The 12,702-nt window shown below is 32.7% G+C and overlaps 1 protein-coding gene across 1 annotated transcript in view; it reads right to left on the reverse strand.

Moving 5' to 3' along the window:
* LOC127716136 (uncharacterized) overlaps positions 1-12,702 on the reverse strand; it is a 62,086-nt gene that overhangs the window by 30,931 nt on the left and 18,453 nt on the right. Inside the window, exons 3-4 of the mRNA XM_052222242.1 lie at positions 5,011-5,467; positions 4,115-4,299 (exon numbers count right to left, since the gene is read on the reverse strand). Of these exons, the coding sequence (XP_052078202.1) occupies positions 4,115-4,299; positions 5,011-5,467 (642 nt within the window). The remainder of the gene's footprint in view (positions 1-4,114; positions 4,300-5,010; positions 5,468-12,702) is intronic.

Consider the following 12,702-nt stretch of genomic DNA (forward strand, 5'->3'; position numbering starts at 1 on the left):
TTACGCTATTCAAAGAAAGTAACGTTGTCTTCTTTACCAACGGTTCTTTCAAAAATTAATACAACTTTGAATAATAAAGGAATTCGAAGTTATTGAATTCTTGTGTAGTTTCCTAGTTTAAACTTAATTTCAGTTGACGACGTTCAAAAGTGAATGGACAAATTTACACTGTGTCATTTGGCATTCTGAATGTTGTCCAATCCTACTGAAAATTGAAGTTGAAGAGTCTATATAATATACAGTAGTTAACATATACTTGAACAGATTTTACATATGTCCATAAACTCAAAACGCTAGTCCGCTACATATATTGCTGTTCGGTGCATTTTGAAGCAAAATTGAAAGTTCACATGGTTGTTTTCTTTTAGCAATAATGAATTTCGTGTAATAATGTATTGTCTTTAAACTGTTTAGTGTTTACTTTATGTGTCTGTTTTTTGTATTCGTTTATTCGTCTATGTTTTTCCCTTCTTAGCTGGTATGATATGATATAGCGTAAGACGTAAAACTTTGAATCAAATATCTTATTCATATTGTGTATGCTTATTAATAGAGAATTATGGCAATCGTTCACTAGTCATGGTTTAGCAGTTATGTACGAAGGTGGCATTTAGTTCATCTATACTCTTTGTAGTAATTGTCACAAGTTACAAATGAAAGTTTAAAAACTGCAACCTAATCGACTTCCAGATAATTGTGTTTCCTGAACTTGTCTTTATGTTTCTGCTCAAATATCTGTTTTTGTTTTTGTTTTTGTTTTGTTTTGTGTTTTATCTTGTTTTCTCTTGGCAAGGAACGAATATGTCGATTCGTATACCATACCATAATACATATTTTTAGATGACACGCAATAACAAATCATCGAATATCTGATCTACTAGACTCGACTTACTGATTTATAGCATTAGCCGTGAGCAAGAACGCTACTCAAGTAAATTGGATTTAAATACAAAATAATCCTTAAAAAAAATAATATTCTTTTTCCTTTCTAAAACGTATACGTATGTATTGTTCTGTCCCCTATTTATCGCAAATGCAGACAGCTATGGTCAATTAATCATTAAAAAGCGATAAGTATTGATAGCTTTATATTCTTTGTCAGTGGAACGTTGTAATGTTATGTCAAGTTGTGATTTTCAGAGATATCACGGTAAGGTTCTTTAACATGTTGATTCTCATTGTTAACTTTAGTGGTCGCTGGAATTGGTCGCTAGCTTGAGTCTGGTTGTTATATAGTATATATATGTTACAAAACATTATTTTGTTGTCTAACGTTAAGAATAATAGGTACATAACAAATTTGTATGCACCCAAAACGACGCCTGTTCTGAAACCGAAGTCAGGTTCGTGTAATAATGTTGTTTAAGGATGTTCGCTCCTCTTGTTTTTGAATTTTTGCCAGATATTCGGAATCCTCTAGTTTTATCCATGTAGTGCCATTAAAAATTTTTTCCCGCTAACCCCTACTTTTCATTTCATGATTTTATTATATATAGTTTAAAAAGCCATATTTGAAAATGCTATTAAATTCTTCTTATTTTTTCATAATTTTTGTAAGAAAAAGGGTGCCAATGTTAAATGTATGAAAAGTCTAGAGAGAATTATTTCCCGCCAAATTTTCAATGACTTATATCTTCAAAACAAGCACACGGACCCTTCATTTTTTCTGCTTTTTTAGTCCCTTTATTTATATACTATCAATTTATAACAGTCTTTTAAAAAACTTGTTATTTTGAAAAAGAGTAGCGAACATCCTTAAGATCGAATCGAAATGATAATAAACAGGAAAACAAACAAAAGTATTGAATAAAAGCAAAGCTTGTATTTCGTTAATCGATTAATGTTTGTAAAATGTCTTTTGACAAAAGTATTTCCTATATCTGCTATACAAGACAAATACAATTTAACAAGTTAATCAATTTTTGGCTTCAGATTTGGTTGACGTTATGCATGTCGTTAAAAAGAAACTAATTATAAACGTATATATATGGTAGGGACGAAAATTTTATTTGAAAAAGAGCCATTTGTAATAAATATTTACGAATTTCAAACGTAATGCCACTCTCAAACATTATGACTGCTTTAAAACTGTTAATGCCGCAAAATTGAACATTATATTTATAAACCACCAACGTTCTGGTAAACAGGAAAATTCAAACGTCTTTATCCTAGTCAACCACAAGCAAGTACGATCCATTGCTATCCTCTACTTACGGTTTAAACAACAAACTGAATTAATCCCAAGATTTTAGAGGGATCGTTACTCAATCACTAGATTTTATAATTGTTATTGTTGTTAGTCTTCTGCTGTTTTTTATAAGATGTCTTTTTTCATAGAACGTAAGATTTGTGTCTCTTTGTTTAGACTCTTTCTGTTCATCACAGCGCTGATAATTTTACATTCATTTGTACATTCCTTATATAAAATAGTGATACATAGGCCATACAAAATATCTCCCTTTTCTTAAAGTCAATGTAACGAACAAAATATTAATGATAGAAATTTAGGGATTCTTCTTACTGTGGCGTTGTCAGTTGGTCTTCGATTTATGATTTTGAATGCCCCTTTTGTTTTGTAATTGTCTCTTAATCCCAAAATGTCATTGATACAGCAGTCCGACAAAGCAGACCTAAGTTAACTTACAGGTCTGCTGAAATTTTCTAAAGTTAACTACGAGCGATGACTGCTCTAAAGTAACTTTTTTACAGGTTCGGACTGCACCCATATGTATCAATATGAACGGGTATGCTGTTAACCTGTTCTGTGGACAAATCTGCTATTTGACAAACCAGTCATGTCAGTCATGGGACATGTCTGTTTATTAATCAGTCACATTGATATACTGTATCTGTTTTTACCAAACTTGTTGATACATGCATGTGATGATACTAAAATGATATTCATCAATCAAATCGTTTTTGTTTACTAGTTAACTTTATCTTTGAGCAGACCAGACCAAAGTTAACTTTTATCAGAATAGGTCTGGTTCGGACAGAGCATTCCAGATCTATAATATCGTTTTTAAACGCAGACCTGATCAGAAGTTTACTTGTGTGTAGGAGTGGTTGTGGCAAAGTTAACTTCGTCAAGAGTTAACCTCAGTGTTGGACCTGTCATCAAGTTAACTTTTCGGACAGTCCTAGGACCAAGTCTGCTTTTTAAGTTAATATGAATTTTGTCCGAGGAGCAGTCATAAATCCTGTCCCAAGTTAACTTTTACTAGTCACAAAGTCTGGCCATCATGTTAATTAGCTGTACAGGTCAGAACTGTACCCATCTTTAAAATGACTTTTTTTAAAAATGTATATGACACTTTAGGAATTATTCACTTAAGTAACAGCCGTTAATTTTGGATTACATTCTCTTATTTCAACATTAAATATATATCCGGTAAATAATTTGTATAAAAGTCGCAATGACATTAATGTGTAAATTATATCGGAAGTTGTGCAGAAAAAAAGGTTCATTGCCGTTTGCATATGTATTACAGGTATGCAGGTAAATGATTGAATTTTACAAAACACACAATTTTTATTGTGCCAAAAATATTTAAACAGTCAATATAAAAATAAGAAGAAGTGGTATGATTGCCAATGAGACAACTCTCCACATGAGACCAAATGACACAGAAATGAACAACTATAGATCACCGTATAGCCTTCAACAATGAATAAAACCAATATCGCATAGTCAGCTATACAAGTCTTCTAAGAGGACATATTAAGACACACTGGCAATGATGCTATCTGAAGGCGTACCCGCGCGCATGTACACTTTTTAGCAATCTGTTGACACATTTGGTACATTTTTTTCGAACAAAGTAAAACATATGATCTTTTTGAAACGACTTGTATTCCGTGTTTGTATTTGTATTGTAAGCAAATATCAGGTTGTATTTTGAATAATATTATATAATATGCCCTTGTGTTAAACTTTAAAGAATTAAACACTTTTACATCGATGTAAGGCTTAGCTTAAAACATAGCATTTCTATTTTATACGAACTCGTAATTCATTATTTCTAAGAAACCATGATTATGTATGCCGTATAAATTGCATTTAACCATGCGTTGTTTGTTGTTGATTGGGGAGCTGTCGTAACAACAAAATTACCTGATCGACTTGTCTTTTAGCTTCACTTGGCTCTAAATCAACAAGACTAAATCGAAAGCAATCCTCCCATGTCACACCAAATACATAGTTGGCCATTGCGTTAATTAAGGTACTCTTGCCAGATCCTGTAGCTCCAACAATCATTATTGTTTTTTCCTCCGCCACAGGTAAATGTTGTGAATCACCTGTGAATACGAAATATAATTAAAAAAAACAAAAAAAAAACAATATGAACTTTCAGTTATGGTTCTTACTTAAACAGTATTTGTACACGATTAGGAAGTTCACATTAGAGGTGCTTAACAATCTTTTATACGGAAGATCTACAATGAAAATGTATATTAAGTAATTGATACTGGTAAACCACTTATCACATGCATGTAAGCTCCTGCATAGAAAAATACAAGTTACTACCTGAAATTGTATATTTGGTATATGTTATAATATTCCTTCAACAAAATTCAACATTCAAAAATGCACTTCAACAAACATTCCATAAGCTATGTAAAGCTACATGTACAAATGTATGCTTACATGACTTTATACACACATTCCTCAATGAAACTTCCATAAATGATATGAAAAAATGACACAGCTTAAGAATACAAAGTAATGCGGACAATCGCGAGTTTGCGGTGTCACCTATAGTATTTCTCATTTATTGTCGACTATATCTTATTCTTACATATAATAATTTGACAAAAAATATACTTTATAATATTAAAAGGTTTTGTTAAACTAATAGAAATGATAAGATTTCAAGTTTTCGAGCTATATATGCCATATTTGTTATAAGAAACATTGATGGTAACTATTAATTTAAAGTGGATACTCGATTTTAAAACGTTTTTTTTTTTTATTCTAGTTCATGTTTGTAATTTCTCGGTAAACCATACCTAATACAAATTTTCTTGTTTTAGCTGAAGGATTACGAGCCGTTGTATCTTCTTTAATTGGCAGCTGGTACACGGGAGGAGTCGAATTTTTTAAGAGTGAAGATTTTTTTTTTATTTCAAGAGCTGATGATTTTCCTGTTAGTATTGCGTCGCTCTGCATACTGTATTGTCCTTCTTCTCCTGTAGTGTCATTGATTAGTCTTACCCTAAAGAAATATGATGTTTCTGCCTTTAGTCCCCTTATTGTCATAATTGTTTTATTTGTTGTTTTATCAACGGTTTTCCATTTGCCGTTGCTGTCTCTGTATGATACTTGAAATGCTTCTTCATCGGTCAAAGGCCGAAGTGAATCCCATATCAATTCAATTTTATCGGAATGAAAAATATCTGTCACATACGGTGGACAAAGCCTTTGGTTTAGTTTTGGGTCATACGGGTTCGATTCAAATAGTTCTTCCTGAAACAAAGAAACTTATCTAGTAATATAGGAGAAATTGTAATATATTCTATATGCTAGCTCAATATTTAGTTATCTATGCTAAAGTCACAGACAATTCCTATAAAAATGAGAATGGAAATAGGGAATGTGTCAAAGAGGCAACAACCCGACCAAAGAGCAGAAAGAAAACGGCCGAAGGCCACGAATTGGTCTTCAACACAGTGAGAAAATCACACACCCGGAGGGGGTCTTCAGCTGGCCCCCAAACACAATTATGTACTAGTTCATTGAAAATGGACGTCATACTAAACTCCAAACATATAAATGAACTAAAATTAAAAATCATACAAGACTAACAAAGGCCAGAGGCTCCTGACTTGGGATAGGCGCAAAAAATGCGACAGGGTTAAACATGTTTTGTGAGATCTAAACCCTCCCCCTAAACCTCTAGCCAATGTAATAAAAAAAAAAAAAAAAAACACACACAGCAATACGCACAGTTAAACTAAGTTTAAAAGAAGTCCGAGTCCGATGTCAGAATAGGTAACAAAAGAAACTAAGCAAAATGACAATGATACATAAATTAACAAAGGACAACTAGCAGTTAAAAATTCATACAAGACTAACAAAGGCCAGAGGCTCCTAACTTTGGACAGGCGCAAAAATGCGGCAGGGTTAAACATGTTTTTGAGATCTCAACCCTCCCCCTATACCTCTAGCTAATGTAAAAAAACACAAACACACAGCAATACGCACAGTGAAACTCAGTTTAAAAGAAGTCCGAGTCCGATGTCAGAATAGGTAACAAAAGAAACTAAGCAAAATGACAATGATACATAAATTAACAAAAGACAACTAGCAGTTAAAAAATCATTCAAGACTAACAAAGGCCAGAGGCTCCTGACTTGGGACAGGCGCAAAAATGTGGCAAGGTTAAACATGTTTTGTGAGATCTCAACCCTCCCCCTATACCTCTAGCTAATGTAAAAAAACACAAACACACATTAATACGCACAGTAAAACTCAGTTTAAAAGAAGTCCGAGTCCGATGTCAGAATAGGTAACAAAAGAAACTAAGCAAAATGACAATGATACATAAATTAGCAAAGGACAACTAGCAGTTGCTGATATGCCAGCTCCAGACCTCAATCTGTATTTTCCTATAACTATATTTTGGGTACGTCGTTTAAAAATCTAAACTTATCAAAAATAATATTAGGCGTTTTTAATGTTGGTTCACGTTTCAACAAGTTCTATTTATTATAGATGTCAATAACAGATATCAAATAACATAAGTTTGCTAGCAGTATCCAGAAACATAAGTCATGGTCCTCGTACTCCTTATGTTAAGCAGATTAGAAATTAGATATTGAAAACTTTATAGATATCAATGGAAAAAAAGTTTCGATTCAGTACTTAGGTGATTGTAACTTAGTGAGAAAAACAAGTTCAGCTGTTAGACCAAAGCTCATTTATTATGCAAGAATGAAAACTTATCTGCCGAGCGGCTAATTAGCTAGACCTTTTTGAAGCAAACTGTCGTATTCACAAAAACGAAAAGTAATCTTATAACTTAGATTTCACTTCAGTTTGTAAGTTTATTTCAATTCAATTGCCTGTTACACTCTCTTTTTGAAGATTTAAAAAATCAACCAGTAGAAATATTTCATTTTTAAAAGTGTCGTTTGTAAATTAGTAAAGGTAATTGGGCTCAGAAAGGGTAATTGTTATTATCAAACTATTTGAATTTACTTAAAACGTGAAGCTAAGATTTAGCAAAATACCCTTTTTATCAAATAGGAAGGTATTTTTAACAATAATAACATTAAAGGTACAAAATTGTTTGCACCACATGCAAATTTCGACAACAAATGTCTCTTCAAAAAGGTTGGAGGCAAAAATATTTGAAAATCCAAAGCGTATTAAAAATAGTATTCAATTCAATCACGGAACCGCAATGTCGCTGGTGGATTCTAGTGTCTCTGCTAGCTTATGTTTTTCGGAAGTATATTGAGAAGATGACTAATACCTGTCAGGGAAACAAAGCTGAACTTAACAAGATCATAGCTTGTCGAAGACTTTTAAATAGTTTTCCCAATGTAGACATGGTTAATACTGTAAACATAAGTCTTTTCATGATATTTTTCACGATTTCAGTACCGGTCGTTAAAACATAGACATGAGAAAACTAAATCATTTGTAGTTGAACATTTATTATACAGATATATTAAACGAACCTTGTGCAGGTTTCTAGAGTAATTTAGCAAGCGAGATAATTCATATGGGGAAATTGTGGTATTCAGTGGCAGTTTTCATTTCAGACGTTGTTGAATACGTTCATCTACAACCATATCGCCAGTAAAAGTTTTAGTGTAACCAGCATTGATATTTGTTTATTTCGGTTTTTAAAATTTCAATTAAGTACTAACTTATATAAGTTTAATAAATAGAGCTACTTTTAAAATTTTTATACAATATTAAATAGAATAAAGCATAGTAAATAGAAAAAGCATTTTATTGATATTTTCGCCTCTGCAGCAATATGTTAAATACGTTCTCGAGTCGCCGATGAATGTGTTACTTCCATGCTTTGTTGCAAAATGGGCTAAGACTTGTTTATGCGACTGTCAACAAGTGAGAGGTTTAGCTAGCTATAAAACCAGGTTTAATCCACAATATTCTACATGAGGAAATGCCTGTACATAGTCAGGAATATGACAGTTGTTTTTCATTCGTTTGATGTGTTTCAGCTTTTGATAAGGGTCTTTCCAATTTGATTTTTCCTTGGAGTTCGGTATTTTTGTTATTTTACTCCTATTTTAGGATTGTTTAAATTTGCGCAAGTGCTCATTGTACAATACCAGCAACACAGACGGTATAAAAAAATACTAGGAAAGAAAGAAAAGAAAAATACTATGTGTTGAGCGGAGAAGTAGGATTTACTAAATTTTTAATTCTTTAAACCCACAATAAATATAAAAATTTAACATTGAATGAATTTAACTAATCCAAATTGAGCAAATGTAAAAGTAGACGCTATCTGAACACAGAATGAATCAGAAGAAGCTACAAACTATTAAAACGATATATCAAAACATAGTGTATGGATAATGTTAATCTCAATTGTAAAATTCACAAAATTGACAATTAGAAAAACAAATAATATCATAAAATAATTAATGGAGGGTGATATTGCTGATAATGAAAAACAACAGCTTTGTATATAATAATATTAACGAAAGCGTTTGGTCAGTTCTTCGAATAAATTTTGTTAAGTTTAATTTAGAAATATAAGGATATTTGTTTTCAGATCTCATGCAAAGTGAAGTTATTTTTAATTTGTATATATGTTACAGTGAATTTGTAGAATTAGGGAGTATGTATAATCCCTGAAATTTCCAGGGATTATGTTAAATCATTGGTAACTTTAGTGATTATATATAATTTCTAAAATGTTCAGGAATTATGCATTATCACTACAAAAAATGTCAGGGATTATACATAATGTAACGGAAATCGGTCATAGTTCATTTATTTTGATGTGAAATACCAGTTGTCTTTTCCTATTTATTGTGTTTCTATATGTATATAAGTTTCTCCATAGTTGGAGCACCATATGTTACTTAAAACACCCCTAAAGTTGGTATAGTCTTGATTTTCACCCCTTTAAGTATAATGGACTGATCCAGATGGTAGTTTATAAACCAGCCCAAGACAGAGAAACTCTGTCAGTTTTATGTGGACCGTTGAAGTGATAACATCAGGGATTATTTTCCAACTGGTAAGTAGAGTGAATTAAGTGATTCCAACGGATATATATGAATAGTGTTCGGATTTATATGTGGATATTGCAATAGTGATTGTGATATAAAGTGAAACTTATATAATAAGTTATTTGTATACTTGCTGGTGTTGCAAGTTGTACTATGTGGAAATGTGGATACTTCATAGATTTGTATTAGTGAGAATACAAGGTGTATACTTGCTGGTGTTGTAATATTGTGGAAGTGTATTAGTGAAAGTGCACTGTGTTAAACCTTACCAGTTTGGATAATATTCATTGTGTGGGAACTCAAAGGGATAGTTAGTGCGTGAGTTCAGCTGTGTTTATATATATATATTCCTTGTGCATTGAAGGATTTGTGCGTGTGTAATTGTGTCATTGTGTTATTGTGGTTAGTTGCAGACTAACAAGGTGATACTACATATGGGTGGACTTTGTAAATAGAAGTTGTATATATGTGATTTTGTGTTCATACGTTTTGTGTGATATTTACTTGATGCATGTTGCAAAGTAATCTGTTGGTGACATTGTGTAATAAAGGGCCGTATGCATGTTACATTGTAATCTGTTAGTGACATTGTGAATAAATCGGTCTGATACATGTTGCATAGTGATTGCATAGTGACATTGTGTATATATATTCTGTTATGATACAGTGTGTTTATGCATTGTGAATGAGGTACTTCACCTTGCATTTTGATTTATGTACATTGTATATATTTTGCGTTGTAAATCCATTTATGGATGTGTTGATTGTTTTGATAGGACAACTGGTTGTGGTGAAAAATTGAGTTGAACACTTGAAATCCTGATTTATTCAGATACGGATCCATTGATCGCCCGTTACACGTTACAAATTTGGTGGCAGCGGTGGGATTTCATTTGTTTACTTCGTTACTGTAAATTCGCATATGATTGAAAGTTGTTGTAATATTTCAAAGTTATTTGTGTGTTGCGTTTGTAGTCAAAGTATAGTACATGTTTTAAGTAAAAAGGAACATTAAGTCAGTTGATATTGAAATGGCAGATAATCTGTTTGATTCGGAAATTGCAGTTTTAACAAGTGAAATTGAAAAATTAGAATACAGCTTAAAACAAAGATTTAGGCTTTCACTGCTCAATATTGATCATATTAATTTATCTACGTTGAAAAGTGTAAATGATTCTAGAGATACACTTGTGCTGATTTCAGTAAGGATGAAAATGAAGTAACCAGAAATTCTGTTTAGTTTAGGGACATAGGAGCACTTTTCTGAAAACTTGTCTGTTCAAAGTGAATATTTTTGACAAAGAAACTCTGCCTTTAAGACATACAACTAGGCAAATTGAAAATTGTAGAGTAGATGATAAGATATATCATATTTGTATATAGTGTACATAGAGTTAAATGTGAGTCCGTCGGATGGGGACGTTAAATCCGAGGCCCCATGTACAGGAACATGTCACGCCCTGTGCATGTAAAAGACCCCTCCTGCAGATTTCGTTAAGAGTAGGCTCCTTGGGCCGCTGCAGAGGCAAAATTTGTTAGGGACCCTTTAAATTTATTCTTTGGCAGTGACGCTCAAAATTACAGACGTTAATAGGAAAGAGGTTAAGGTTAGAAACAGGGATATTTTGAAGTAGGAAGTTTTAAAAAGTTTTATTCGGACAAAAAGAGAAATCCTGTGAATAGTGTTTGTGCATAAGAAGAAAGTTCAATATGTTTGATATGGCTGACTGGAATTTGGACATATAGGTAGACTTTGTATCTACGGGTTGTGCCTTGTGATGTCATCAGTTTAGACCTGATGGACAAAAGGGTAGCCTGACATTATTGTCGGATGTAATGGTGCCTGACGTTGTGGTCAGAAGATATATATATATAGTTGAAGATATATATGGTCAGAATCTAACCAAAGTTGTTTGGTATTGTGAAGTGGCAAAGCGGGAAAAGGCTTTGTCTTGATGTATACATGTCCAATGGAAATAGTGCCTGCACTATGGTAGCGTTTGGGTATGAAAAATGACCACTTTGATAGATGATTTCTCAGCATGTCAGATGTATTCAAGGAGTCATGCGGGACGCATGATTTTTGAGGCGTGGGTAGTGTAACGGAAATAGGTCATAGTTCATTTATTTTGATGTGAAATACCAGTTGTCTTTTCCTATTTATTGTGTTTCTATATGTATATAAGTTTCTCCATAGTTGGAGCACCATATGTTACTTAAAACACCCCTAAAGTTGGTATAGTCTTGATTTTCACCCCTTTAAGTATAATGGACTGATCCAGATGGTAGTATATAAACCAGCCCAAGACAGAGAAACTCTGTCAGTTTTATGTGGACCGTTGAAGTGATAACATCAGGGATTATTTTCCAACTGGTAAGTAGAGTGAATTAAGTGATTCCAACGGATATATATGAATAGTGTTCGGATTTATATGTGGATATTGCAATAGTGATTGTGATATAAAGTGAAACTTATATAATAAGTTATTTGTATACTTGCTGGTGTTGCAAGTTGTACTATGTGGAAGTGTGGATACTTCATAGATTTGTATTAGTGAGAATACAAGGTGTATACTTGCTGGTGTTGTAATATTGTGGAAGTTTATTAGTGAAAGTGCACTGTGTTAAACCTTACCAGTTTGGATAATATTCATTGTGTGGGAACTCAAAGGGATAGTTAGTGCGTGAGTTCAGCTGTGTTTATATATATATTCCTTGTGCATTGAAGGATTTGTGCGTGTGTAATTGTGTCATTGTGTTATTGTGGTTAGTTGCAGACTAACAAGGTGATACTACATATGGGTGGACTTTGTAAATAGAAGTTGTATATATGTGATTTTGTGTTCATACGTTTTGTGCGATATTTACTTGATGCATGTTGCAAAGTAATCTGTTGGTGACATTGTGTAATAAAGGGCCGTATGCATGTTACATAGTAATCTGTTAGTGACATTGTGAATAAATCGGTCTGATACATGTTGCATAGTGAATGCATAGTGACATTGTGTATAAATATTCTGTTATGATACAGTGTGTTTATGCATTGTGAATGAGGTACTTCACCTTGCATTTTGATTTATGTGCATTGTGCTGTGTATATATTTTTCGTTGTAAATCCATTTATGGATGTGTTGATTGTTTTGAATAGGACAACTGGTTGTGGTGAAATAATAACTGGAATGAAGAGACAACGAATAAAAGTAAAAAATGTGGTTTAACAGAGTTAAATAGCAGATCACCAGAAAAACTGTTCACTTTAATAAGATTTGATAAATGGACAGGGAACTAAAACTATCCACTTCAACCATAAATAGTTTATACATGATTTACTTGTCAGTATTTGATTTACTTTTACCAAACAGAGAATTTTTGAATTATTGATAATCGCTGAAAACATTCTAGGGAATTTTAAAAAATAATTCTTTAAATTTTCCGTGATTATGGACCCAAGGGCGATAGACCAAAACAGTTCATGACGAA

Source organism: Mytilus californianus, unplaced genomic scaffold (assembly GCF_021869535.1).
Source record: "Mytilus californianus isolate M0D057914Y unplaced genomic scaffold, xbMytCali1.0.p SCAF_9, whole genome shotgun sequence".
Taxonomy (NCBI): domain Eukaryota; kingdom Metazoa; phylum Mollusca; class Bivalvia; order Mytilida; family Mytilidae; genus Mytilus; species Mytilus californianus.